General features: G+C 39.4%; 1 protein-coding gene across 2 annotated transcripts; it reads right to left on the bottom strand.

The window, feature by feature from the left end:
• Window positions 1-2,255: 2,255 nt before the first annotated feature.
• LOC135207936 (rhomboid-related protein 2-like) lies at window positions 2,256-20,833 on the bottom strand. 2 transcript variants are annotated; one of them, XM_064239902.1, is made up of 7 exons: window positions 20,783-20,833; window positions 19,162-19,380; window positions 18,042-18,203; window positions 17,536-17,681; window positions 7,686-7,899; window positions 6,424-6,537; window positions 2,256-4,597 (listed from the first exon to the last, which is right to left on the bottom strand). In XM_064239902.1, the coding sequence occupies exons 1-7, from the start codon at window positions 20,816-20,818 to the stop codon at window positions 4,343-4,345; spliced, it is 1,146 nt and encodes a 381-aa protein (XP_064095972.1). In that variant the 5' UTR covers window positions 20,819-20,833; the 3' UTR covers window positions 2,256-4,342. The 2 variants fall into 2 exon arrangements, with proteins under 2 accessions (XP_064095972.1, XP_064095974.1); XM_064239904.1 differs by having other exon boundaries at window positions 20,792-20,825.
• Window positions 20,834-28,000: the final 7,167 nt, after the last annotated feature.

The raw sequence follows: 28,000 nt of genomic DNA, 5'->3' as shown, positions 1-28,000 counted from the left end.
CACTGGAAGCTTCTCCTTAAGCACTTGTGGGCCTTGAAGGCTCGAGGAGTTGGCAATGATAGACAAGTAGGGCTTCACCTTGCAATCCCCACTGGCGTTGGAACAAAGTGCGAGCGTAAGCCTGTCTTTCATAGGCTTATGCCCAGGTAGAGTCTTCTCTTCCTCCGTGATGTATGTCCAACAAGGCATTTTTTTCCAAAAAAGGCCAGTCTCATCACAGTTGAAGACTTGCTGAGAACTGTAGCCTTCTTTAATCATCATCTCGTTGAACGTCTTTTTAAAGGCTTCAGCTGCTTTCGTGTCCGAGCTGGCCGCCTCACCATGTAGCACCACCGAATGGATGCCAGTCCGTTTACGGAATTTCTCGAACCACCCATGCGAAGCCTTGAAGTCTGGGGTTGGCGTTGATGTCCCTTCTCCTCCGTCGTCTTCGGCCTGGGCAATCAAATCACCGAAAATAGCGCTGACCTTGTGGCAGATTGCAGTCTCCGTTATCGTATCGACAGCGATTTCTTTGTCTTTTATCCAGACAAGAAGAAGCCTTTCCATTTCATCGTGCACGTGGGTAGTCTTGCTGGACAAAATAGTGATGCCCTTGGAAGGTGTAGCTGCTTTGATGGCATCCTTCTGCTTAAGGATGGTGCCTATTGTTGACGGATTTCGGCCGTATTCCTTGGCGATCACACTCAATCGCATACCAGCTTCATACTTCTTGATAATCTCCATCTTCGTCTCCAAAGAGCGCATCCTCTTCTTTCTGTGGATTTCAAGTTTCTTGGGACCCATGACTACGTATATACTGTACGTCATTATGTTATGTAGTACGTATACGTATGGAGTAAAGTTCTCACACAACACGATAAAGTATACTACAACGAAATCACTAACGAATTTACATTAATAAACGAAATCGTTAGAACGAACGAATACCGTGTGCATACGATACAGATGATGCAGTGCAGTGGCCGAAGAAGCACGCCGCTACGTAGTAGATGCATGATGGGAGGGATGCTGACCAATAGGAGAGAAGGATCTCATGGCGGAGACTAGCATCAGGAACCAATGGGAGAGCGGGAGGATGGTGGTGAGTCTACTCAGTTGGCGGCGCGCAAGTTTCAAAATTGTTATCGGTGGTCCAGCCGAATCTCGGACTTTACAGCAACAACCTTTCGTATCTTGAGCAATTTTCATATGCAGAGCCGTAAAATTTTTCGTATTTGCTTTCGTATCTCGAGTTTTTCGTATGATGAGCCTTTCACATCTTGAGGTACCACTGCATATATATTATATATATATATATATATATATATATATATATATATATATATAATATATATATATATGTGTGTGTGTGTGTGTGTGTGTGTGTAAATATTAACATTTCACTTTCAATTGTAAAATGAGAAAAATTATACAATCATATGGTATATAACTTTATTTGTGCAAATGATAAATGCTATTCCAAAGACACTGAAACTGCCACTATAATACAAAAAGCTATTTAGAAAATTATACACACAGCACTTCAACAAGATGCGTCTTTGAATGTGTAAAGTGTAAACAACTTCCTTGTACAGTATCTTGTAAAAACGTCTAAAAACATCAACCGCGTTTACCGTAGCTGTCACAATACTCTTAGGTATCAATTTCCAATACCATAGATCGACAAACACCCTTAGCTTAAATCTACAGGAGATATCCTTAACCTTAACGTAATATCATTTGTTGTACATTCTGAATTAAAATTAAAAAAAGTCGTACGAGTATTACAGAGAGAGAGAGAGAGAGAGAGAGAGAGAGAGAGAGAGAGAGAGAGAGAGAGAGAGAGAGAGAGAGAGATATATATATATATATATATATATATATATATATATATATATATATATATATATATATATATATATATATATATATAGTCACACTGCCAGTTAGAAACGAATGCATGCATGCAATAAGCATCGTCTTTATAAATCTCACGTTCCATGAACATTGGAACTGAGCCAGTTTGCCCTAATGGCAAAGATACTTGACACTGCCAGTAGTTGAAAGGGGGAAAAAAGGAAAAAACAAAAAAACTCTGTAAATAAGAGTTCAAGGATACATTCCGCACTATGCCAGCCTTTTTAGCATTGCAGTTGTAACATTGCTACAGTTTCATAGTAGTAGTAGTAGTAGTAGTAGTAGTAGTAGAGTAGTAGTAGTAATAATAATAATAATAATAATAATAATAATAATATAATAATAATAATATAATAATGGTAATGACCAAAAAGCCTTCTGTAAAATAAAAATTCTTTTGTTTTAATGAATCTTCTGTATTATCAGAACTTTTAGAAGACAATATTCCCATTCTCAAAGATGGGTATCAATTGAGCTTTGCAAAGGAATACCCTTAAAAATCGACCCATGGACACAAATGCATATCTTTCAATTGACTAACACAGGGCTTTACCATTGTAAACCAATTACCTGTTTAACCCAGCTTAAGCAGGGACCAGGATAGAGGATGGGGAGTGGGAGGGAGGATGGTGTGGGGAGAGGGATTATTGATGTGCACTGGGGAAGACTCAGACGTCTTCAAAAGTTCTGAGGATGTTTACTAAGCCTGCAACATATCAAAGGAGGGTTAGTTTCCACTTTCCAATAACAATAATTACTGTAAGATACTGTTACTTCAGTTTATACTACTACTATTACTTTTCCAATAACAATAACTACTGTTAAATACTGTTACTTCAGTTTATACTACTACTATTACTACTACTACTACTTCTGGTAAAAAGAATAACAACGTTATCCTCGTTGTACAGATCAATTATAATCAAAATGTTGGTTATTGCTTCAAAGATTTAAGCTGCATGCTACTACATTAACTGGCAAAGTGCTATATTTACAATTCACTGAAGGATTGAGTTTTAAAAAAATACTTGATTACTCCCTCAATCACACGCAAATGATACTCAGCAACTTGACTGAAATCAGAGCTAGAAATCTAAAATTCAAATTCTTCAGATAAACACAGGTAGTATAGTTGTCCAACTCTGTCATACCGATCTGCATCTCAGAATATTTTCACCTATAATCAATCTGAAAAGCTTGACATTTTTAATAATAAATACTAATCATTATACGTTCAAGCATTAGGGTTGTGGAGAAACACCACCGTACTAGGTACAAACACAGGCAACTTGTATCGTAAAAGTAATCACACAGCGTCTTGAAAGGCACGAAGTTTTCAAAGCATAAATGCAAGTGGTCTAGCTTTTGTACTACAATCTCGTTTCAACGCTATATTCTACGATTTTATAGCTTGGGTGCGTTAAATACTTTGTAAGTGAGATTCACATAAAGTTAAAATATCTATATGCATGAAATGAACTCTTGGATGCGTTCAGGTTTGTGACAATATGAAAACCAGACGTATAAAGCCTTTTCCTGGCAATGTAATTGATTAAAGCACAATCTTAGATAACACTAGAATGTTCGAACTCTTATGAATATGTCCAGCACTCGTCAGTATCCCTTTTCTCTGTCAAGGAATCACTGCAACTTTCTTTTTTCTTTAACTGTGAAGTTATGTAATCCATCGAATTTCACTGATGTCTCAAAGAAATCAGTGCCGACGCAATCTGATGTTCTTTTTCCTTGCAAAGAATAAAAAATAAAGTCAGTCTGTTATTTCAATAGCATTCAGTTTTCTAAGCCGTTATCGAGGCTTCGTCTTTATAGAAATAAAAGCCATACACGCCACTGCTCTCCTCTTGGATAAATAAGAACCAAGATTCTTTAAAATTCTTTTACAGAAGTCAGTTACTTTAATTTTAAAAAAATAAAATCCATTATTTGACTGATCTTTCTCTTTAAAAAAATAAGTTCCACAACTCTTCCATATTCTTTCCGTTTTAAATAGCTTTGATTCGGTACTGTCCTTTCTCTTTCATAGAGAAATCAAAGAATTTATTGTCCAATTTATTTATTAAAAAATCCAAGACTCATCATTCTTGGAAAAATATCTTAATTACCACAGTTCTTTTTCATGGATTACAAATGTATATTTATATCTTGTCTTCTTTCTGTTAACACTTCACAGCTGTTACTGAAACCATAGATTTTATGACGTTACACGTTTTGTCGTTTAATATTTACTTCGTTCGCTGATGGTGACCCAGTGGTCTATGAAAACACATCAGTCAATAATAATATTGTTATTCATATCTATATCAACCAATCCACAATATTCTTTTTGCTCTGTACTTCTGAACACAATTCATCACACTTATTCCTTCTCTTAAAGTTTAGTTCTTTTTTCCGATTTTTTATTCTTTCCTTTTGACATAACACTTCAGTGTGTTCTATTTTTCTCCTCGAAGAAATACGTCCTGGCATGCCAGATCGGGGCATTGTCGTTGTAGGGGAAATACCCAGGGACGGGCAGTGTCGCGCTGAGGATGATGCCGACGGCGATGAGGACGAGGTACACCAACAGCGAGGCCCACCAGCAGTACTTCTCCCACTTCCTCTTCTCGAAATTCCTGAGAATGTAGGTCCCAACGGTCATACCAGCGATCGCGCCACCCAGATGTGCCGCGTGACCGGTCTGCAACGGAAAGGGGTTTATATTCCTTTTTGGGGCGTGATTGTTTTCCGAGGCGAATAACAATCACTTTGAGGGACTCTTATACTAAATGACATTTTTCACCTTCAGGAGGGATCTCCTACTGATAAGTCTTAGGCTAAATAGCATTCACCTTGAAGAGGGTCCTACTGATAGGAATCTTAGGCTGAATAGCATTCACCTCAAGGAGGGGCCTACTACTGACAGGACTCTTATGCTAAATGACATTTTCACCTTAAGGAGGGACCTCCTACTGATAGGTCTTAGGCTAAATAGCATTCGCCTTAAAGAGGGACCTACAACTGACTGGAGTCTTAAGCTAAATAGCATTCACCTTAAGGAAAGACCCAGTGATAGAATTCTTGTGCTAAAATAGCATTCGCCTTGAAGAGATGCCTCTCACTAACAGAAGTCTTATGCTAAATAGAATTCACCTCAGTGACAGAGGTGTTGTGCTAAAATCGCATTCACCTTGAAGAGGGTCCTACTGATAGGAATCTCAGGCTAAACAGCGTTCACCTTGAATAGGGGCCTCCCACTGACAGGAGTCTTATGCTAAATAGAATTCACATTAGTAACAGAAGTCTTGTGCTAAAATAGCATTCACCTTGAAGAGGGTCCTACTGATAGGAAATTTGGGCTAAATAGCATTCACTTTGACTGACAGGAGTCTTAAGCTAAATAGCATTCATCTTAAGGTGTTTTTACGTTGCAATAGAACCATCGGTTATTCAGCAACGGGGCCAACGACTTCACGTGACTTCCGAACCACGTCGAGAGTGAACTTCTATCACCAGAAATACACATCTCTCACTCCTCAATGGAATGGCCGGGAATCGAACCCGCGACCACCGAGGTGAGAAGCAAACACCAAACCAACCACACCACTGAGGCGCCAGCATTCATCTTAAGGGACCTAGTGACAGGAGTCTTGTTTCTCCAGGTAGCAATCGAGACTTGATCTGGTCAGATGTACCCTTCTTCACCTTAAAAGATAAATAGAAAAGATGGGCTGTCCACTGACGATGTTCCTATACTCTTGCCTCTTCCTCTTCTTGCAAAGACCTACTAGATCGATTCAGGCAAATGTGCCCTTCTCCAACTCTTCCCCGATATGCAACATTACTGAGGCATTTGTAAAATACACATTCTAGAACTCTATGCTGATATACAAACCTCTTTTAATGTGTTCTTATCGTCTTTCTTAGCTTTCTTCATCGCCCAAGTTTTTACAGTAGTAGACCTCTTATGGAAAAGAAATGCATGCACAATTCGTTTTCTAAATAATGAGAATACACAAAAATCCTGACACAATATTTTTTCCCTGAAGCCGGGAAGGTGATTATAATTGCAATTTTCTCTGAAACACGATGGAGGCAAGACAAGAATTAGTCTTCTGGGAAGGAGGCCATATTTTTCTCCCCTTCTACGCGTAAGATGACGTGAGAACTACTGGAACTTGGCAGGAAATATTCTTCTTTAATTCGAATGCCTTCTTTGGCTACTGATATAATCTTCTCGGCTTATTTCTTGGACTTTTCATCTAACTCAAATATCCCAACAAATCACAAACGAAAAATAGGGCTCACCATCATATTACTGCTTCAGTCAAAACTTTATTTTGTACATAAAATCGACTTGCCTCTAGAAAATATGAGGCACTCATTCCTAAAAATACATTTATTAAGTCATCCTCACTGTGAGGGCTAAGTCTTACAAGAGTTACTACTAACTAAAGTTCTAAAGATATATTTACTAATTCACCCTCACTAGTGAGGAAACTCCAGTTCCTACAAGAGTAACCTCACCTTTGTCTTATTCCCATTGAAGTAAATGTCCCACACGGCGAAACCCACGTCGCTGAAGCTCAGCACGATGATGACCACCAGCTGAAGCCACCGGAATTCCATCTGGGACCAGTTCTAAAGAGAGAGAGAGAGAAAAAAAAGTTTCATCACTCAAAAAAAAAAGTAAGTTTCATCAATCTTTGTCATTTCTTTTTGAGGGGTGTGTGTGTGTGTATGCGTGGATTGTTGACTTTAAATAGACGATCCTTCTTCTTTTAAGGGAATTATTGATTTAAAATATAGGATTGAAAGTTAAAATAAAAATATATATAATTTTTTTTTTTCATCACTTTGTCTTTTTTTTTTTTGGGGGGGGGGGAGGGGGGGGGTGATTATTGATTTCAAATTTAAGATTCTTCTCCTTCTTTTTAAGGGAATTATTGATTTAAAATATAGGATTGCAAGTTTAATATAAAAATAAAAAATAAAACATTTTTCATCACTTTGGTGGGGTGGGGGTGGGGTGGATTACTGATTCTAAATATAATATTCTTCTCCTTCTTTTTAAGGTAATTATCGATTTAAAATATAAGATAAAAAATAAAACATTTTTCGTCACTTGTCTTTCTTTTTTTGTGTGTGGGGGGGGGGGGGGAGATTATTGATTTCAAATTTAAGATTCTTCTTCTTTTTAAGGGAACTATTGATTTAAAATATAAGATTGCAAGTTAATAATAAAAAAAAATATATAAAAACATTTTTCATCACTTTGTCTTTTCTTTGGGGGTGGTGGGGGCGGATTATTGATTTCAAATTTAAGATTCTTCTCCTTTTTAAGGGAACTATTGGTTTCAAATATAAGATTGTAAGTTAAAAATAAAAAATATATATATATATACAAAAAAAAAAAACATTTTTCATCACTTTGTCTTTTCATTGGGGGTAGTGTGTGGAATATTGGTTTTAATATAAGATTCTTCTCCTTCTTCTTAAGGGATCTATTTATTTAAAATATAGGATTGCAAGTTAAAATTTTAAAAAAGTATATATAAAATTTTTTTTTTATCACTTTGTCTTTTCTTTGAGGGAGGGGGGACCGGGGTTGGATTACTGATTTTAGATATTGAGATTCTTCTCCTTCTTTTTAAGGGAACTATTGATTTAAAATACAAGACGGCAAGATAACAACCCAGTGAAAAATGCAGTCGATGCTTTAATTCGACATGAAAAAATAAAAAACAAAACACTCGAATAGCCAATTATACTATCTATATAAACCTTACCATCAGCATGTTCCCCAAGTGGGCGTATTCCACGGAGAAGACGCCCGCAGACGCTCCGGCCAGGTACGAATCAGGGTCCGAGATGGACTGGGCCAAGGCGCCGAACAGCACACCTGACAGGTAGATGGTACCAATCCTCCACCAGCCGTGCACCACCTCCAAGATGATGCCCAGGACAAACTGGACCACGAGGTTGTTGATGAGGTGCATGTACCTGGAAAAGGGGAGCTGGTTACATGAGTCGAATTGAATTTAGGCCAAAGGCCAGGCACTGGGACGTATGAGGTCATTCAGCATTGAAACGGAAATTGACAGTAATAGGTTTGAAAGGTGTAACAGGAGGAAAACCTCAAAGCAGTTGCACTATGAATCAATTATTAGGAGAGGGTAGAAAGTAAGATGAAGAAAGAGAATATGAAAGGAGTTACAGTAATAGGAACGAAAGTGATTGCAAAGAACCTTAAATAATGCCTACATTGCACCGCATGAGGTCCACTGACGGCGCTAACCCACTATGGTGAGGATCTGGTTAAAAGCCAGGGTGAAAAATTGGTATTGTACTAATTATAACGATACAGACCAAGGTAATTTATCACTGATACCTGTTTAGCGAATCGAAATTGCAGTAATACCCACAAAAGCTATATTGGATGGCTAAAAAAAAAAAAATAAAGTTCCTTGTCGGACGAGTCAGTTACGTGCTCGACTACCGATCTGGTGGTCCGGGTTCGATTCCCCGCATTTCTGGTGATAGAAATTCATTTCTCGATGAGGTTCGGACCCCACAATGAGCTGCAGGTCCCGTTGCTAAGTACAATTGGTCCCTGGCCACGTTAAAATATCTAATCCTTCGGGCCAGCCCTGGGAGAGCTGTTAATCAGCTCAGTGGTCTGGTAAAACTAAGATATAATTTCAACTATATTTCAAATTATTAAAATTGTAGGTATTAACTGAAATACTGGTACTGTACTGATGACATCAATATAGACCAAGGTATTTGATAGTGTTCTGAAACCCATTTTAATGCTAAATCACTCGTTGATCTTTATAAACACTGCCAGAAAAGAACATGGCGTTTTTAAAACTCGCCCTTGGACCAGACAATTCGTTTTCTAGATAAAAACATCATCAGTAAGGCAACTGCAGTGGTCTGAAAAATATGATTTTAGTCAGGATCATATTAGCATGAAAAATCTGAAGAAGCTTTTGAAACGAATTTTATTGAAAGTTATTTTTCTCCAAATCAGTATAATCACTTCAGTTGCTTAATTCTCCAGTGGACATTCGTGAAGAACTGATCATCCAGTAAACGGTAAGTAGATACATGGCTAAATATAAGGTTTGAAGAATGGAACTCTATGTGACCCACAGTAAAAACAAGAAACGGATAAATAGCTAATTTGTATTTATGTGCAACTTCCACTGGTATTTTTCCGGTCCAGTCATTTCATTTCTTTGTTAAAGTTGGCTTATTCATTTCTTTGCGAAAGTTGGCTTATCAGCTTTCACGGACCTGCGTGGCTTATTCCATTCATTCGCAAACGTCATGAATAATAATTACTATAATAGTGCCCCCAACAATGGTGTCCAAAGGTTGGGGAAGGTTTACTATGATGTCGCACCAAAGGGCTAGGAAAGGTTACAATGGTGTCCCAAAGGCTAGAGGGGTAAGGTTACAATGGTGTCCAAAGACTAGGGAAGGTTACCCAATGGGTCCAAAAAGCGGGGGAAGGTTACAATTGTGTCCAAAGGCTGGGGAAGGTTAAAATGGTGGCAAAGGCTGGGGAAGTTACAATGTTGTGCAAAAGCTGGGGAAAGAAGGTACAATTGTGTCCAAAAGTGGGGAAGTGACAACCTGTGTCCAAAGGATGGGATAGGTTACAATGGTGTCCAAAGGCTGGGGAAGGTTACAATTGTGTCCAAAAGGCGGGGAAGGTTACAAGTGTCCCAAAGGCTGGGGAAGGTACAATTGTGTCCAAAGGGTGGGGAAGGGACAATTGTGTCCAAAGGCTGGGGAAAGGTTAAAATTGTGGGTCAAAGGCTGTGGGAAGAGTTACCAATGGTGTCCAAAGGCTGATGGGAAAGTGGTAAGTAATGTTACAATGGTGTCCAAGGCTGGAAGGTTACAATGGTGTCCAAAGGTGGGGAAGGTTACAATTGTGTCCAAAGGCTCGGGGAAGGTTACAATTGTGTCAAAGCGGGGAAGGTTTAAATAGTGTCCAAAGGCTGGGGAAGTTACAATGGTGTCCAAAGGCTGGGGAAGGGTACAATGGTGTACAAAGGTGGGGAAGGTTACAATGGTGTCAAAGGCTGGGGGAAGTTTACATTGGTCCAAAGGCTAGGGGAAGGTACAATTGTGTCCCAAAGGCTGGGGAAGGTTACAATGGTGTCCAAAGGCTGGGGAAGGTTACAATGGTGTCCAAAGGCTGGGGAAGGTTACAATTGTGTCCAAAGGCTGGGGAAGGTTACAATGGTGTCCAAGGCTGGGGAGGTTACAATGGTGTCAAGGCTGGGGAAGGGTCCAATGGTGTCCAAAGGCTGGGGAAGGTTACAATGGGTCAAAGGCTGGGGGAAGGTTACAAATGGTGTCCAAAGGCTGGGGAAGGTTACAATGGTGCTCCAAAGGCTGGGAAGGGTTACAATTGTGTCAAAGGCTGGGGGGGAAGGTTACAATGTGTCCAAAGGCTGGCGAAGGTTTAAATGGTGTCCAAAAGGCTGGGGAAGGTTACAATTGGTGTCCAAAGGCTGGGGAAGGTTACAAAATGGTGTCCAAAGGCTGGGGAAGGTTACAATGGTCTCCAAGGATGGGAAGGTTACAATGGTGTCCAAAAGGCTGGGGAAGGTTACATGGTTTTGTCCAAAGGGCTGGGGAAGGGTTACAATGGTGGTTCCAAAGGCTGGGGAAGGTTAACAATGGTGTCCAAAGGCTGGGGAAGGTTACAATTGGTTGTCCAAGGCTGGGGAAGTGGGGTTACAATGGTGGTTCAAAAGGCTGAGGAAGGTTACAAGTGTTCCAAAGGCCTGGGGGAAAGGTTACAATGGGGGTATCACGGCTGGGGAAGTTACAAAACTTGGTGTCCAAAGGCTGGGGAAGGGGGTTACAATGGTGGTTCCAAAGGCTGGGGAATTGTTTACAATGGGTCCAAAGGCTGGGGAAGGTTAACAATGGTGTCCAAAGGCTTGGGGAAGGTTCAAGGGGGTCCAAAGGCTTGGGAAGGTTACAAGGGTCAAAAGGCTTGGGGAAAGGTTACCAAGGTGTTCCAAAGGCTGGGGAAGGTTACCAATGGTGTCCAAAGGGCTGGGGAATGGTTACAATTTGGGTGTCCAAAGGCTGGGGAAGGTTACAATGTTGTCCAAAGGCTGGGAGGGGGGTACAATGGGTCCAAGGCTTGGGGAAGGTTTTTACAATGTATCGAAAGCATTAGGCGGGGAAGGTTACAATTGTTGTCCAAAGCGGGGAAAGGTTACAAATTGTGGTCCAAAGCTGGGGAAGGGTTTACAATGGTGTCAAAGGGCTGGGAAGGTTACCAATGGTGTCCAAAGGCTGGGGACAGGGGAAGGTTACAAATGGTGTCCAAAGGCTGGGGGCAAGGTTACAATGTGGTCCAACAGGGGAATGAGGAAGGTTACAATGGGATGTCCAAAGGCTGGGAAGGTTACAATGGTGTCCAAGGCTGGGGCGGGAAGGTTACAATGGTATCCAAAGGCTGGGGAAGGTTACAATTGTGTTCCAAGGCTGGGGAAGTTACCAATTGGTGTCCAAAGGGCTTCTGGGGAAGGTTACAATGGTGTTCAAAAGGCTGGGGAAGGTTACCAAATGGTGTCAAAGGCTGGGGAAAGGGTTACAAATTGTGGTTCAAAGGCCTGGGGAAGGTTTTAATGGTGTCCAAAGGCTGGGAAGGTTACAATTGGTGTCCAAAGGCTGGGGAAAGGTTTACAAGGTGTTCCAAGGCTGGGGAAGGTTACCAAATTGTGGTCACACAAGGCTGGGGAAGGGTTTACAATTGTGGTTCCAAAGCTGGGGAAAGGTTACAATGGTTGTCCAAAAGGCCTGGGGAAGGTTACAATTGTGGGGGTCAAAGGCTTGGGGACCGGTTATAATGGCTTTCCAAAGGCTGGGGAAGGTTACAATGGTGTCCCGAAAGGCTGGGGAAAGGTTACCAATGGTGTCCAAAGGCTGGGGAAGGTTACAAGTGTGTCAGAAGGCTGGGAAAGGTTACAATGGTGCCCAAAGGCTGGGGCAAGGTTTACAATGGGTGTCCAAAAGGCTTGGGGAAGGTTACAATTATTGTCAAAGGCGGCGGGGAAGGTTACCAATGTGTCCCAAAGGCTGGGGAAGGTTACAATGGTGTCCCCCAAAAGGCCTGGGGAAGGGGTAACAATGGTGGTCAAAGTTGGGGAAGGTTACAATGTCCAACGGCTGGGGCGGGAAGGTTTACCAATGGTGTCCAAAGGCTGGGGAAGGTTAAATTGTGTCCAAAGGCTGGGGAACGCGGTTTTAATGGTGTCCAAAGGCTGGGGAAAGGTTACCAATGGTGTCCAAAGGCTGGGGAAGGTTTACAATGGTATCCAAAGGTGGGGGAAGGTTACAATTGTGTCCAAAGGCTGGGGAAGGGTTACAATTGGTGGTTAATCCCCAAAAGGCTGGGAAGGTTACAATGGTGGTTCCAACCAAGGCTGGGGAAGGTTACAATTGGTGTTCCAAAGGCGGCTGGAAAGGTTATTAATTGGCTCCAAAGGCTGGGGAAGGTTACATGGTGTCCAAAGGCTGGGGAAGGTTTACAATGGGGTCCAAAAGGCTGGCGGGAAGGTTACAATTGGTGTCAAAGGCTGGGGAAGGTTACAATTGGTGCCAAGGCTGGGGAAGGTTTACAATGGTGTCCAAAGGCTGGGAAGAAGGTTAACAATGGTGGTCAAAGGCTTGGGTGAAAGGGTTACAATTTGTTGTCCAAAGGCTGGGGAAGGTTACAATGGTGTCCAAAGGCTGGGGAAGGTTACAATGGTGTCCAAAGGCTGGGAAGGTTTACAATTGGTTCCTCCAAAGGGCTGGGGAAGGTTACAATGGGTCCAAAGGGCTGGGGAAGGTACAATGGTTGTCCAAAAGGCTGGGGAAGGTTACAATTGTAAGGTAACAAATGGTTGTTTCAAAGGTGGGGAAACGGTTACAATGGTGTCCAAAGGCTGGAAGGGGAAGGTTTACAATGGTGTCCAAAAGGGGCGGGGAAGTTCTAACAAATGGTTGTCCAAAGGCCGGGGGAAGGTTACAATTGGTGTCCAAAAGGCTGGGGAGGGTTAACAAATGGTTTATCAAAGGCTGGGGAAGGTTACAATTGTGTCCAAAGGCTGGGGAAGGTTTACAATGGTGTCCAAGGCCTGGGGAAGGTCTTACAAAATGGTATCAAAGGCTGGGGAAGGTACAATGGTGTCCAAAGGCTGGGGAAGGTTACAATGGTGTCCAAAGGCAAAGGCTGGGGGAAGGTGGTTACAATGGTGTCCAAAGGCTGGGGAAGGTACAATGGTGTCCAAAGGCTGGGGAAGGCTTACAATTGTGTTCAAAGACTGGGGAAGGTTACAATTGTTGTCAAAGGCTGGAAGGGAAGGTTGCAATGTTGTCCAAAGGCTGGGGAAGGTTACAAATGGTGTCAAATGATTGGGGAAGGTTACAATTGTGTCAAAGGCTGGGGGAAGGTGTTACAATTGTGTAACAAAGGGCTGGACTGGGAAGGTACAATGTGAATCCAAAGGCTGGGGAAGGTTACAATTGTGGTCAAAGGCTGGGGAAGGTTACAATTGTGTCAAAGGGCTGGCGGGGAAGGTTTACAATTGTGTAAAGGCTGGGGAAGGTTACAATGGTGTCCAAAGGCTGGGGAAGGTTTTACAATGTGTCCAAAGGGCTGGGGAAGGGTTACAATGGTGTCCAAAGGCTGGGGAAGGTTACAATTGTGTCCAAAGGCTGGGGAAGGGTTACAATGGTGTCCAAAGGCTGGGGAAGGTTACATTGTGTCAAAGGCTGGGGAAGGTTACAATGGTGTCAAAAGGCTGGGAAGGAAGGTTACAATGGGGTCCAAAAGGCTGGGGAAGGGTTACAATGGTGTTTATTCAAAGTGGGGAAGGTTACAATGGTGTCAAAGGCTGGGAAGTTTACAATGGTGTCAAAGGCTGGGGAAGTTTTACAATGGTGTCCAAAGGCTGGGGAAGGTTACAATGGTGTCAAAGGCTGGGGAAGGTTACAATGGTGTCAAAGGCTGGGGAAGGTTACAATGGTGTCCAAAGGCTGGGGAAGGTTACAATGGTGTCCAAAGGCGGGGGAAGGGTTTACAATTGGTGTGTCCCAAAGGCTGGGGAAGGTTACAATGTGTCCAAAGGCCTGGGGCGGGTGGGGAAGGTTACAATTGTGTCCAAAGGCTGGGGAAGGTTACAATGGTGTCCAAAGGCTGGGGAAGGTTATTCAAATGGTTACGTCCAAGGCTGGGGAAGGTTACAAGGTGGGTCAAAGGCTGGGGAAGGTCCACAATTGTGTCCAAAGGCTGGGGAATGGGGAAGGTTACAATGGTGTCAAAGGACTGGGGAAGGTTACATGGTGTCCAAAGGCTGGGGAAGGTTACAATGGTGTCCCAAAGGTGGGGAAGGTTACAATTGGTGTCAAAGGCTGGGGAAGGTTACAATTGGTGTCAAAGGGGGATGGGGGAAGGTTACAATGGTGTCCAAAGGAATGGGGAAGGTTTACAAATTGTGTCAATTAAGACTGGGGAAGGTTACAATTTTGTCAAAGGCTGGGGGAAAGGTTGCAATTGTGTCCAAAAGGCTGGGGAAGGTTACAATGGTGTCCCCAAATGCTGGGGAAGTTACAATGGTGTCAAAGGCTGGGAAGGTTACAATTGTGTACCAAAAAGGTCTGGGGGAAGGTTACAATGGTGTCCAAAGGCTGGGGAAGGTTACAATTGTGTCAAAGGCTGGGGAAGGTTACAATTGTGTCAAAGGCTGGGGAAGGTTACAATTGTGTCCAAAGGCTGGGGAAGGTTACAATTGTGTCAAAGGCTGGGGAAGGTTACAATGTGTCCAAAGGTGGGGAAGGTACAATGGTGTCCAAAGGCTGGGGAAGGTTACAATGGTGGTCAAAGGGATGCGAAGGTTACAATGGTGTCCAAACACTAGGGAAAGGTTAAGGGTTACAATGTGTCCAAAGGCTGGGGAAGGAAGGTTACAATCGTGTCCAAAGGCTGGGGAAGAAGGTTACAATGTGTCCAAAGGCTGGGGAAGGTTTACAATTGTGTCCAAAGGCTGGGGAAGGTTACAATTGTGTCAAAGGCTGGGAGGGGAAGGTTACAATGTGGTGTCCAAAAGGCTGGGAAGGTACAATGGTGTCCAAAAGGGCTGGGGGAAGGTTACAATGGTGTCCAGGGAAGGCGGGGAAGGTTGGGGACAATGGTGTCCAAAAGGCTGGGGAAGGTTACAATGGTGTCCAAAAGGAAATGGGGAAGGTTACAATGGTGTCCAAACACTAGGGTTAAGGTTACAATGTGTCCAAAGGCTGGGGAAGGTTACAATTGGTGTCTCCAAAAGGCTGGGGAAGGTTACAATGGTGTGGCCAAAGGCCTGGGGGGAAGGTTACAATTGGTGTCCAAACAAGGGGAAACGGTACAATTGTGTCCAAAGGCTGGGAAGGTTAACAATTGGTGTCCAAAGGCTGGGGAAGGTTTACAAATGGTGTCAAAGCTAGGGGAAGTTACAATGGTGTCCAAAGGTGGGGAAGGTTACAATGGTGTCCAAACTCTAGGGGAAGGTTACAATTGGTGGGTTTCCAAAGGCTGGGGAAGGTTACAATTGGTGTCCAAACTACTAGGGAAGGTTACAAATGGTGTCCAAAGGCTGGGGAAGTTACAATGGTGTCCAAACCAAACAAGGGGCAAAGGTGGGGAAGGTTACAATTCGGTGTCAAAGGCTGGGAAGGTTACAATGGTGTCCAAAGGTGGGGAAGGTGACAATTGTGTCCAAAGGGCGGGGAAGGTTACAATGGTGTCCAAGGTGGGAAGGTTACAAATGGGTCCAAAGGTTGGGGAAAAGGTTGCAATAAAGTCTGGGGAAGGTTACAATGTGTCCAAAGGCTGGGGAAGGTTACAATGGTGTCCAAAGGTGGGGAAGGTTACAATGGTGCCAAAGGCGGGGAAGGTTACCAAATGGTGTCCAAACACTAGGGAAGGTTACAATTGTGTCCAAAGGCTAGGGAAGGTTACAATGGTGTCCAAAGGCTGGGGAAGGTTACAATGGTGTCCAAAGGCTAGGGAAGGTTACAATGGTGTCCAAGGCAGGGAAGGTACAATGGTGTCCAAAGGGGGAAGGTTACAATGTCCAAAAAGGTGGGGAAGGTTACAATTGTGCCAAAGGTGGGGAAGGTTACATGTGTCAAAGGCGGGGAAGGTTACAATTGTGTCCAAGGGCGGGAAGGTTACAATGGTGTCCAAAGGCTAGGGAAGGTTACAATGGTGTCAAAGGCTAGGGAAGGTTAATGGTGTCCAAAGGTGGGGAAGGTTACAATGGTGTCCAAAGGCTAGGGAAGGTACAATGTCTAAAGGCTAGGGAAGGTTAATGGTGTCAAAGGCTAGGAAGGTAAGGTGCCAAAGGCTGGGGAAGGTTACAATGGTGTCAAAGGCTAGGAAGGGTACAATGTCCAAAGGCTAGGGAAGGTTACAATTGTGTCCAAAGGCTGGGGAAGGTACCAATTGTGCCAAAGGTGGGGAAGGTTACAATTGTGTCCAAAGGCTGGGGAAGGTTACAATTGTGTCCAAAGGCTGGGGAAGGTTACAATGGTGTCCAAAGGCTGGGGAAGGTTACAATTGTGTCCAAAGGCTGGGGAAGGTTACATTCGCTGATGTCCAGTTACCAGAAGTAGTTACACTAGGTGAGCTAATTCTGCCAGTTGCTCCAAATGGTGTGTTCCCATTAAACACAGTCGCACCTTCCTATACTACCTACAAGTTCAATTTGGCTTGGTGTCTTTATATTTCAAGCAACGTAACCCGGAAAATGGCTATGGATTTTTTTTCAAATTTGTATCCTAATTCTGTAATGGAACCATATCCATACAAATTCCTTTGGAAATACAACAGCACTAACTTGAATAAGTAACGTTATTCAACGAAAATAAGCAAAAGAAGCAAGTGAGGGAAAAAAAATTAAATTACTTGTTTCTAAAGTCACCCTTCCAAATATTGACAGTTTTCTGTTGAGTTATAAGTCGATACTAATAGAAAACGGATCCTTAATAACAATGTAAACTAAACTAAACGGAATTATTGGCCACAAGACCAATAGTTTTACTCGTGAGGTTTGTGTAGCGTTGTTTATATTTAATCATATCAGAAGTCATGGTAAGATGTGATTCTCAAGTACAATTACACTACATCGGCTAATAGGAAATGTAGATTAATTCCTTCATCTATCAAGGGCCATAAAAATAAAATTAGGATACCAAGAAGATGCATGTTATTTTAACAGTAGGTACAGCTTTGCACCGTCTTTACATCTGCAGGATACGACACTAAAAATATGAGACAAAATTTATGCCGTATAATTGATACCGAATTGAAATTTATGTATACAACGGCCTTAGACATTTTTACTTGTCTTTCACATAAATATGAAGGAATATATGTCAATTCTACACTCCAATAAAAAAATAAAACTATAAACCATGAAATCCTTAAATGTGTGAAGACTTTGCTTTCCTAGCCCAGACCAACATCTCATATAACAGACCATCGAATTTATTCCACTTTATATATTTTTTTTTCCAGAGATTAAGAATTCGATTCCATAACAGCAAGCATATATATATACGTGTTACACTCACCCAGAATGGATCAAGGCATACGATAGGTACCTCCAGCATTCATAACGTCTTTTTGGGTTGTAGATAAGAGGTGAATAGATAGGAGCTGGTCCAGCAGCCTCCATTTTCTCTCCCATGTCAACCATGTAGTAGACGAAGACGCCCGTCTGCAATTGGTGGAAACTTACTACATACTTACTCTGCAAGACTGGACTGTGAACTAAACTTAGTCCGAGGGTGTTCAAAGGTGATTATGTACTAAACAAACAGAAATCTGATTATGTGAAGGGTGTAGAAAGTACTATACCTTATGTACAATTAACATGGCATGACTATTTATAGAATAGTTGTACGAATAATTTTGGTCTCCTGAGACTATAATCTCTAAAACAATCCATCTCACTATCAACGGAATAAAGACCGATGCATCTCAGAACAGAAAGACGAATCTATTCATTTTCAATTTGTCAAAATGTCGTCAAATGCAAAAACACAACAAACAGAGGAAAAACGTCAAGTAATCTTACCTCTACAAAGGTCGCGAGGACCATGAAGAAAGGAGGCGGGCAACAGGAGTAATTCTGAAAGTAGGTCCTCTTCTCGACCGTTCTCTCATTTCTAGGGATTATTGTCATCGCAGCTCTGCTGAACGTATCTCGTCCTCTGGAACGTGTCGACGCAGCTTCTGCCTGGTGTAAAGACGGCAAAGAACGTATGCATATAAGAATGTTTATTTTCTTTAATTCTAATTCTACAACAATAGTTTTAAAAAGCATTGTAGTTTTGGTATAGGGTCTTTATCATGCTTAAATTCTGAACGTAATTTAGAAAGGCAAAATATATACAAAATGGAAGGCCCCTTCTTTGCCATATAAAAACCTTAGTAACTACAGATGATCGCAACCTTAAGTGTTTCAAGAATGCGAGCAGAGGACACGTAAAATATTAGAATTTGGTATCCAAAGCGCAACTGGTTAAATTGCATGCGATTACTAGAAAATACTTTGAGATCAGGCGTCACATCACATAGCACCTATAGACCAGGTCTTCCTAAAGCAGTGCCCCAGTACCCCGAGGGGTTATCAAAAAAAGACATCCTGAAAAATATTGAATTAAGGGGGTCCCCTCGATACAAACCGTGGTGTGGGCTCAAAATTTACCATCTTTAGGTTTCCCCATTGCTTACCAAATATCTATATATGATTTCAAAAAAAAAAAAAAGTCCATACCAATTCAGGCTGTTTTGTTTATAAAGGCCGTCCCGTTTTGCCCCCTGGTGCTGAAAAATTAAAAGCTAAAAGTTGGGAGTAACAGGTTGATATTGGAGAGGGATTATCACGTTGCCTTGGAGTTGAACTTTGAGGTATCTGGACTGAAAAGCTTCAGGATCCACTGCTATAGACAATAATATTTTAATTTGACATATATTTCGACCAACTTACGAACTTCATATGAAAACTTTGGGGTATCTGGACTGAAAAAAACTTCAGGAACCACTGCTATAGGCAATAATCTTTTCATTTAACACATATTTCGACCAACTTACGAACTTCATATGAAACCTTTGGGGTATCGAGACTGAAAAACTTCAGGAACCACTGCTACAGACAATAATCTTTCCACTAACATACATTTCGACCAACTTACGAACTTCATGTACTCGTCGTAATCCAGATACCCGTCCTCGTTCTCGTCCGCCTTCCGGAGCAACTCGATGACCAGGGCGTTGGGGATCCTGTTGGACTCGTCCGTCATCAGCAGGGACTCCTTCACCTGCTGCATGGGTATCTTCTTGTCCTTCCTGACGTCCTGACGGTTCCAGAAGTCGTGAGCCTTGACTAGGATCCACTTGGGGATAGGGCTCATCTGCCGAGTGGATTACGTGACGGATTAATAAGCATAAACAACGCAGGATAAAACCTAATAAGTGACAAGAAGTTATTTAAAATCACCACACCAGCATAGGTGAATTACTGGATAAGGAATAAAGTAATAAAAGAAATAATAGAAACAAAAAGTAGGTGCTTTCAATGAGAGAAAGGAAATACACACGTCTAGGTGATAAAAAGAAAAATAAAATAATGATCATATGGAATATGTTAAGAGGAAAACGATAATATCATCTACAATAATAAAATAGAACAGAATACAGAATTCAGACCACAGGCCAAGCGCTGGGACCTGTAAGGTCTTTCAGTACTGAAACGGAAATTGAGTAAAGAAGGTTTTAAAGGTGTAACACGGGGAAAAAAACCTCGCAATTGCACTATGAAACAATTGTTAGGAAAGGGAGGAAATTAAGACGGAAGAAAGAGAATATGAACGGAGATACAGTAAAAGGAATAAAATGTGTTACAGCTTGGGGCAGAAGGGACGCTGCAAAGGACCTTAAGTAATGCCTACAGTGCAACGCATGAGGTGCACTGACGACACTACCGGGAAGAAGTCAAAATCAGTAACATGAAGGCGTTTCAAATCATCACACACGGATTGGTGAATTGCTGGATATGGAATAAAATAAATGAAAAAAATTAAAAAGTGCTTAAAATGAGAAAAAGTGCATGAACACATCTAGGTGATCGGAAGAAATATAAATATAATTTTGGATAAAACTTAAAGGGATTAAGTAGCAAAGAAACAAATTATCATAATATTAGGAAACATGTAAACGCGTTTCCTAATATCAAATTAATTTCAACAGCCTTCATGATTAACTAGTAGAATACTGTACTTTGAGGATTAAATTTATTCGATGGATTTGCTATACTACCTTAGACAAAAAATGAGTGAAAAGTGTATATTTTACATCTGACACTATTTTGTAATAATATAAACACAATACTGTCAATGACAATATAGGTTTTGCCCTGTGTTTTTTTTTAACAAGTTTCAATCTCATTTTGTTTCGTTTAGATATTTCTAGCAAGACAAGGAAATAATGAATTAAAAGTGTATATTAGTTCGTAATAATATATTCCCAAGAACTATCAATAACTATGTAGGTTTTGCCTTGTTTTTTTTTAACAAGTTTTAATATTTTTTTATCTTTTATAATCAAACATGACGTGACCCTATTACTTAGGAAAAAAGTCATGTCACATTCGCAAGTGTCAATATTTTTCGTTTCTTTCAGACATTCTATTGTGATCATCAAGCATTGTACGTGTCCTTACTCAAGAAAAAAAGTTATTTCGCATTCAAATAGCCACAAATGCAAACATTAAAAAGTCACAGACCTAGCGTGCGTGTAAGTGCAGGCCATACTCACTTCACCCACCGATTCCATAGGCTCGATTCGCGCCATGTTGAATGACTTTGCAGACGTCCCGGGAGGGGTCACTGCATGAATACTATTCTCCAAGTTCCAGTCACTTTCCGTTAAGACGAAGAGACGGAGAGACATCCTTAGTTGCCAAAGGGGACGGAAAAGGGATTCTTCTTGGATGATGTCCTTTTTAGTGGAGCGGGGATTAATAAAGGTGGTTTTGTCTCTTGCAGTTCAAGATGAAATTATTTTCACATTAAATATTTCATTGTAGTCTTCATATTACACTATTTTTTTCCAAATGCTTCCCAGTCTTTTATTGAAAGTGCTGTGATAACTACATATAAAGAATATCCAACTATTGCTGATTTTACAGGCCACTGGTAAACGTTTCCGTCTTGTAAGTTGGAGTGTCTTGAAACGTAAATCCTGAAAGAAAGTAAAACGTCAGTACGCTACATTTACATTAATGTATAATGTTCATGTAATACTCTTCATTTGGGTGTTATACATACATACATTCATACATACATATATATATATATATATATATATATATATATATATAATTATACATGTGTTTGTGTGCTTTCTGTAGTTTGAGTTTAACGTTTGTTCTTGAAAATTCACATAAAATAAAAGAGAAAATTTTCAGTAAGCCACTACATTTCGGCCAATTCCCATCACAGCGGCCCTCGCCTCAATGGAAAATAAGAGAAAAAGTAATATAAAGGTAATATCTACAAGGGGTCAGATAGTGCATACAAACCGAACGCGTTTATGGACAGTATAAGGAGTTCTAACCGGATTTGCTCTCTCCCCCAAAGTAGAATTTAATTAATCCTCAAGAGCGCCACACGAGGAATATTCTGGAAGAAAGCAGACACGGCTGGAACGACCTTTAAAACGCTGGGTGCTGTAAGACTCTATCTGACCCCCTATACATAAATATTGTTAAATGAAGCATCGGTGTATTAACTGAATTATAGTTGCTAATAATTTTTTTAATAGTCCTTTTTAAGAAAAAAATATACTGTACATATATATATATATTTATATATATATATATATAGATATATATATTATTATATATATATTATATATATATTCTTGTACTACTACGCTGCACAGCTTACCTCGAACGGAAGTGGCGTATGCGTGACACACCCGGTATTAACTGTAAATAATCGATCTTATCAAACTAAAACGTGACGTTTTTCTGACCTTTAATTGCAAATTTATACTTGAGCCTCTACGGTCAAGGTTAGACTGCAATTTCCAAACTGTTTCAAAACCTATTATTATTATCATTATTATTTACATATTATTATTATACTGCTTGCTTACTTGGAGAATCTTCGCACGCTACATTTATGATTATTATCATTATTAGTATCATTCTACCAGCTTTTTATTTGGGTCTTCGTACGCATGAAAAGCTTCTGTTTAATAATAATAATATAATAATAATAATAATAATAATAATAATAATAATATTAAATTCTGGACTGATTTGTATATATATTCGAAAGAGCTAGCTGCCACAGAAGAGAACGTTCGTGTGTGAAAAAATAAAAGCGTTCTTAAATAAAAGTAAAATTGTAAAGGCAAAAACTGATTTCAATTAATTCCATCACCTGTCACGAGAAGAAAAAAATTCAATAATTCAGTGTCAAAAAAGCCAATCAAATTGAAATCGTGAACTTTCAAGAAAAAGGTATAATTTCCTCTATCAATATTAGTGCTTACAAATCCAAGCGTGAAACTTACGTTTATCAAGAGTTTAAACTAGAAGAATAGGCTTTAGGTAGTGCTTGGCAATCCATACTTGCAACCTATGTTTAGCACGAGTTAAATCTATAATTATAAGTTCTACGTTGTCCTTTACTTACCGCTGATAATGGTATTATTATTAAAAAATAAAGTTCTTAATGCTTTTAAAGAAAAACCTATTTTTCATTTTTTAATAAAATGAATTTGGACAAACATTTAAAATATATTTGGAATTTTCAGTATCGTGGGTAAATTCCTCTTTAGAAAAAAAGCTGAAGAATATTATTATAATTATTATATGATTACTAATCAGAAGATGAACCTTATTCACATGGAACGAAACAAGCCCTCAAGAGGCCACTGACTGTAAAATTCAAGCTTTCAAAGATCAGAAGGTAATAGGAGACACAGAGAGAAGTAAAACAAGGAAGCAAAAGGAGGAGGAGGAGGAGGAGGAGGAGGAGGAGGAGGAGGAGGAAGCGTGTCACTCCTGAAGGGGCTAGGATACTGGGAAGGAAAGGAAGCACAAACGGCTGGGACAATTCCTCTAATTACTCTCAACCATAAACACCCCCACCACCACAAAGGAATAAGGGTCCTTGAATATAGAATTTTTCTTTTCGTTTTTTTTTTTTTTTTTTTTTTTGTTTTTTTTTTTTTTTTTTTTTTTTTTAACGAACGGTCAAGGCTTCCACGAACCATTAAACCGCGCCTCAATATTGTAGACTGCAGAGTGCAGCGGCTCCTTTGCACAATTCGTCACGAGTGAATCGCCCATCGCCCGTTCAGACCCTCTCTGATATTAGAACCAATCAGAGCGTGATTTGTAGCGGTGACGTCGTGAGACTCCGCCCTCCTAGCGCTACCACGTAAACGCTTTTCTTAATTCTTGCAGAAGCACCAGTTAGATTAATCTTATATAATAGGTTTAATATTGGTAAATATAGTTATTATAGATGTATACAGAACAAAATATGTATCAACTATGTTGTACCAGCTAATATTTACGCTGGCGCTTATGCATCATAAGTTACCGAGATATGCAAGGCATATGGGACCATTGCTCAATGAAACACGCAGAAAGCCATGCCCATGGCAATCAGCCGCTTCATTATATAATAATTCATGCAGAAACTTATTAAAAAAAGTACCGAGATACGCAAGGCATATGGCTGGCAACATTGCTCAATGAAACAGCCATAAGGGCTATGATCCCATGTCAATCAGTTGTTTCGTTACGTAATACTTCACCCGTTGAAAAATGACTTTACTTATATTGGCCTCGACAGGAGGACTATGATCCCCTGGCAATCAGCTGTTTCGTTACGTAATACTTCACCCATTGAAAAAATGACTCAACTACTCATATTGGCCTCGACACTTAAGCATTTAGTACATGAAGTAGGCTGACAGTTTAAAATTTTTGTTACTCTGAATTTTATTTGGAATCGTTGTACCCTTCAAAATGCACAAATTTTGCCTTGTTGATCATATATATTTCTTCTGCAAGTTGATTTATTCTTTGCTGCTTATATACATATATATTTTCATTTTCTAATGTTGTTTTGTAGTTTTGACTCAATGTTTTTGAAATGTACATATTTAGTCAGGTTAGGCTAGATTATGGATGGTAATTCATTTTCGGAAGCATACATGGTGTGAGACAGGAAATATAGACCTTTATTTTAGTTGCTAGGGTAAATCTATGTTGCAATAAAAAAAAGCATAGTCTTTTAATAATATCCATACGGAAATGAGTAGCAAATTCATTCTAGTCAAAGAAAAATATACCAGAAAAAATTTTCAATTTGCACAGATATGTAATAAAGCACAAATTTATGCTGTGTATTACAACCAAGGCCATGCTCAGGTTTTGTTGAGCAGATATCCTAAAATATGTAAAATTTTGCTTTGCTTATATTACACATATTACCATTGCAGCTCGGATACCAAAATGTTTCCTTTGCTGATATTTCATTGAAATATTAAATTCAACAGCATAGTTGATACGATACATATATTCTGTATGCATCTATAATAACTAATATATTTACCAATATTATAACGTATTATATACGATTAATGTTTTCAAAACTGGTGCTTTTGCAAGAATCAAGAAAAGTTAATAGGTGGTAACACTAAGAAGGGCGGAGTCTCACAAAGTCATCCGCTCCAGAACACGCTCTGATTGGTTCTAATATCCGAGAGGGTCTATTTCCATCCAGACTTCAGGAATATGCCGCCCGTTCTCAGGGTAACGTCAATAACAAGAGCTCAAGGTCGCGGTGGCGTGACATCTCTCAGTCACCTCACCTCTGTACTTGCACCTGTCAAGCATATTTTCATAATGAGCTATATTGAGTTCGTGGAGGATAATAGGATAGCCTTTAATATCGTCTTAAGTATCCTAAGTTACGTGCATTTGCGAATAACAGTTTCTACTGTAAGATTTTATATCTGTTAATTTCGCTACGGAATAAAGCATTTTAATATCTGTAGAATTTTCTTTTCACTTTTTATTTTTAAAGTATGCAGTAACACCAATTAATTTAATTTGAATAAAAAGTTTTTCAAATTTATATGATAGTTTTCTTGATAAAATTTTTATTTATATTTCTATCTTACAAAAATTTCTGTAAAATTTCTTTTCACTTTTTAAAATATACAGTAACACCAATGAACATATAAATAAAACGCTTCTCTTGTTTAATTATTTCTTTCTTACACAAATGGAAAGCTAATACTGTACGATCCTATCTGGTAATTTCACTACAGAGAAAGCATTCATTTTTGCAGTATTCCTATTCGTTAGGTAAAATGTACTACCTAAGAATATGTGAATTAAACGTTTATCTTCAATAATAATTTCTACCTCTAACACTAATGAACAAAAATTATTTCCTAAATGGTTCAAATAACAGAACGTGAACATTTACAAAATATGTTAATTTCATGACAGAAGTTAGTACTCCGGTTATTTCACATTTCTTGCTCCATTCAAACCATACATGATCAAGAATAACTACACATGAAACATTTGCACGGTAACAAAAATCACATCATTCGATAATTTGGCAATGACACGAAAATAACACTCGTCTTACTTTCAATGCAGCCTACAATAGCTTTCTTGGAAAAAGTTGTCCTAAAAAACAAACAAATCAGATGAGAATACCATTTTTAATGGCGAACAATACTCTTCTCTTATTCTTCTCCATTTCTCTTATAAACCATTCTATTATTTCTCTCAGTTTCCCTTTCATTTATCTTTTTTCTCCACGTAGCTATTTTCCTCTTTGGGAGCTGGTTTAAAGATATAATTGTATGTTTGGTTTATTCACAAGAGCTAATGCGCACAATGAATAACGAACTTGATGTATCTGCTGGGCTTAATTTTATACGAATATCCCGAAGCACTCGCGTTCATTTTCTTTTCTACGGAATAGGGGAAAAGAAAGAAAAAAAAACGCTGAGACCTATGAGGTTATTCAGTACCGAAATGGTTATTAACAATAGACGGTTTGAAAGGTGTAACAGGAGGAAAACATCGCACTATGAATGAATTTTTAGGAGAGGGTGGATATTCTGATGGAAGAAAGCGAATATGAACGGAGGTACAGTCAAAGGTATGAAAGATGTTGCAGCTAGGAGCCGAAGGGACGCCTACTTTTTCATTCTTTCTTTTTTTACACAACGATACTTCACCAGTCGACCGTCTGTAATTATACCAATTCCCCAACGTTCGTGAGACCTCACTGGAAAGGAATTCTCAAAATGCAATCACACTTCCTTTTACTCTCTATCTAACAATACTTAAGAAGTCTGCAATTACCTCCACTTCCACAATGTTCGTGTTACGACTCGCCGTATGAAATTCCAAAAGTCATGCCCACACTTCGCTCTCTTATTATATAATCAATGGTTCATTTTCTCTCTTCAAGAGACAAGAGAATGTTGCAAAGGCAAGTTAAGGAGAACCGTAACGACTGCATGATTCCATTTTACCGTGCATAGTGATGGTATGATTTCATTCTTACCACTACACACAAAATTGCATTAGGATTAAATCCTGTTATGCGAAATGACTGCATATCTTCATTCCGTCATGACAGAATATTTGCATAATTTCATATAAACACATTTTGCCTGAATTCACTCTATCGTACAGGTTGTATGATTTCATTTTAACACCTAAAAAGTTATTGCAAAAATTTCATGCCGACGAGACAAAATGACCTTACAACTTCAGTCTGTGGAAAATATAAGTGTAATTTTATACTACAATGAATTGTTTATATAACTTATATCTGTGCGTTTGCACGCACCAGGATTATATATAATGCTGCACATATATTTAATCACATTTATTTGAATCAATACATCTATAGGCCTTAGATATGTTATGCCTTATATCTTATATTTTATCTCTCACAAGGTACCATTAATTTTTATCCTTATAACCTTATATCAATATCAATATATATATATATATATATATATATATATATATATATATAATTGATTATATTCCTATACAACCTTATATCAATACTTATAATCTTTGTGGGTCATGTAACTACCAGAAATGCATTAGTATTTTTGTGAAGTATTTATCTTCATGACTTGCATTTATATATATATATATAAAGGCCTTATATAATTCTTGTCAAATATATAGACTCCATATCATTCTATTGTATAGGATATAAAAGACATAATCTGCCATGTATGATGGCTTTGCAATATTATATATGCCAGCTGCATGATTTGTCATTCAAATTCGCTGTATATATTTGACTGTTCACATAAACCTGCACAAATATTGTTAGACCAACAACCAATGAATTTTACTAAAAGTATAAGAATACTAGGAATGCAATTCGGACAAAGGGGAATATCAAGACATGTGAGAGAAAGGCTAAGGATAGCAAGAACACAAAATACAAAGCTGAAAAGGTTTAGGAATATGAACACGTCTATCAAAAAATCCATTTCTACAAAAGCCTAATCAGACCAATAATGGAATATCCACCAATACCCACGTGCTTAGCATCGACTCCAATATAAGTGCATTACAAAACTCCAAAATAAGATTCTAAGGTCTGCATGAGAACAATCAAGAAGATGACGATCTGAATATAGAACAAATACATAAAAAATACAAAGTAGAACCAATTAATCAAGAGATTATACAGACTGGCAACCAATATATGGAGTAAACTAGTTCAATACAATAGTGAATTAGTAGAAGAATCAGAAGCAGAAGAGAGAAACCTTGACCCAAACAACACAGACCACAGATGGTGGAGAAGAGTATCTTCATATATTCATCGCGATGAACCTCGACCATTATACTATTAATTAAGAAATGTCTTGTGAAAAAGTAATTTGTAGAATTTAATATGTAGATATGATGCAAAATCATTATGATAATTAAAATTAAGTTTA

Source organism: Macrobrachium nipponense, chromosome 34 (assembly GCF_015104395.2).
Source record: "Macrobrachium nipponense isolate FS-2020 chromosome 34, ASM1510439v2, whole genome shotgun sequence".
Lineage (NCBI taxonomy): Eukaryota > Metazoa > Arthropoda > Malacostraca > Decapoda > Palaemonidae > Macrobrachium > Macrobrachium nipponense.
The sequence above is the reverse complement of the archived record's forward strand: the minus strand, read 5'-3'. Positions and strand labels throughout refer to the sequence as shown.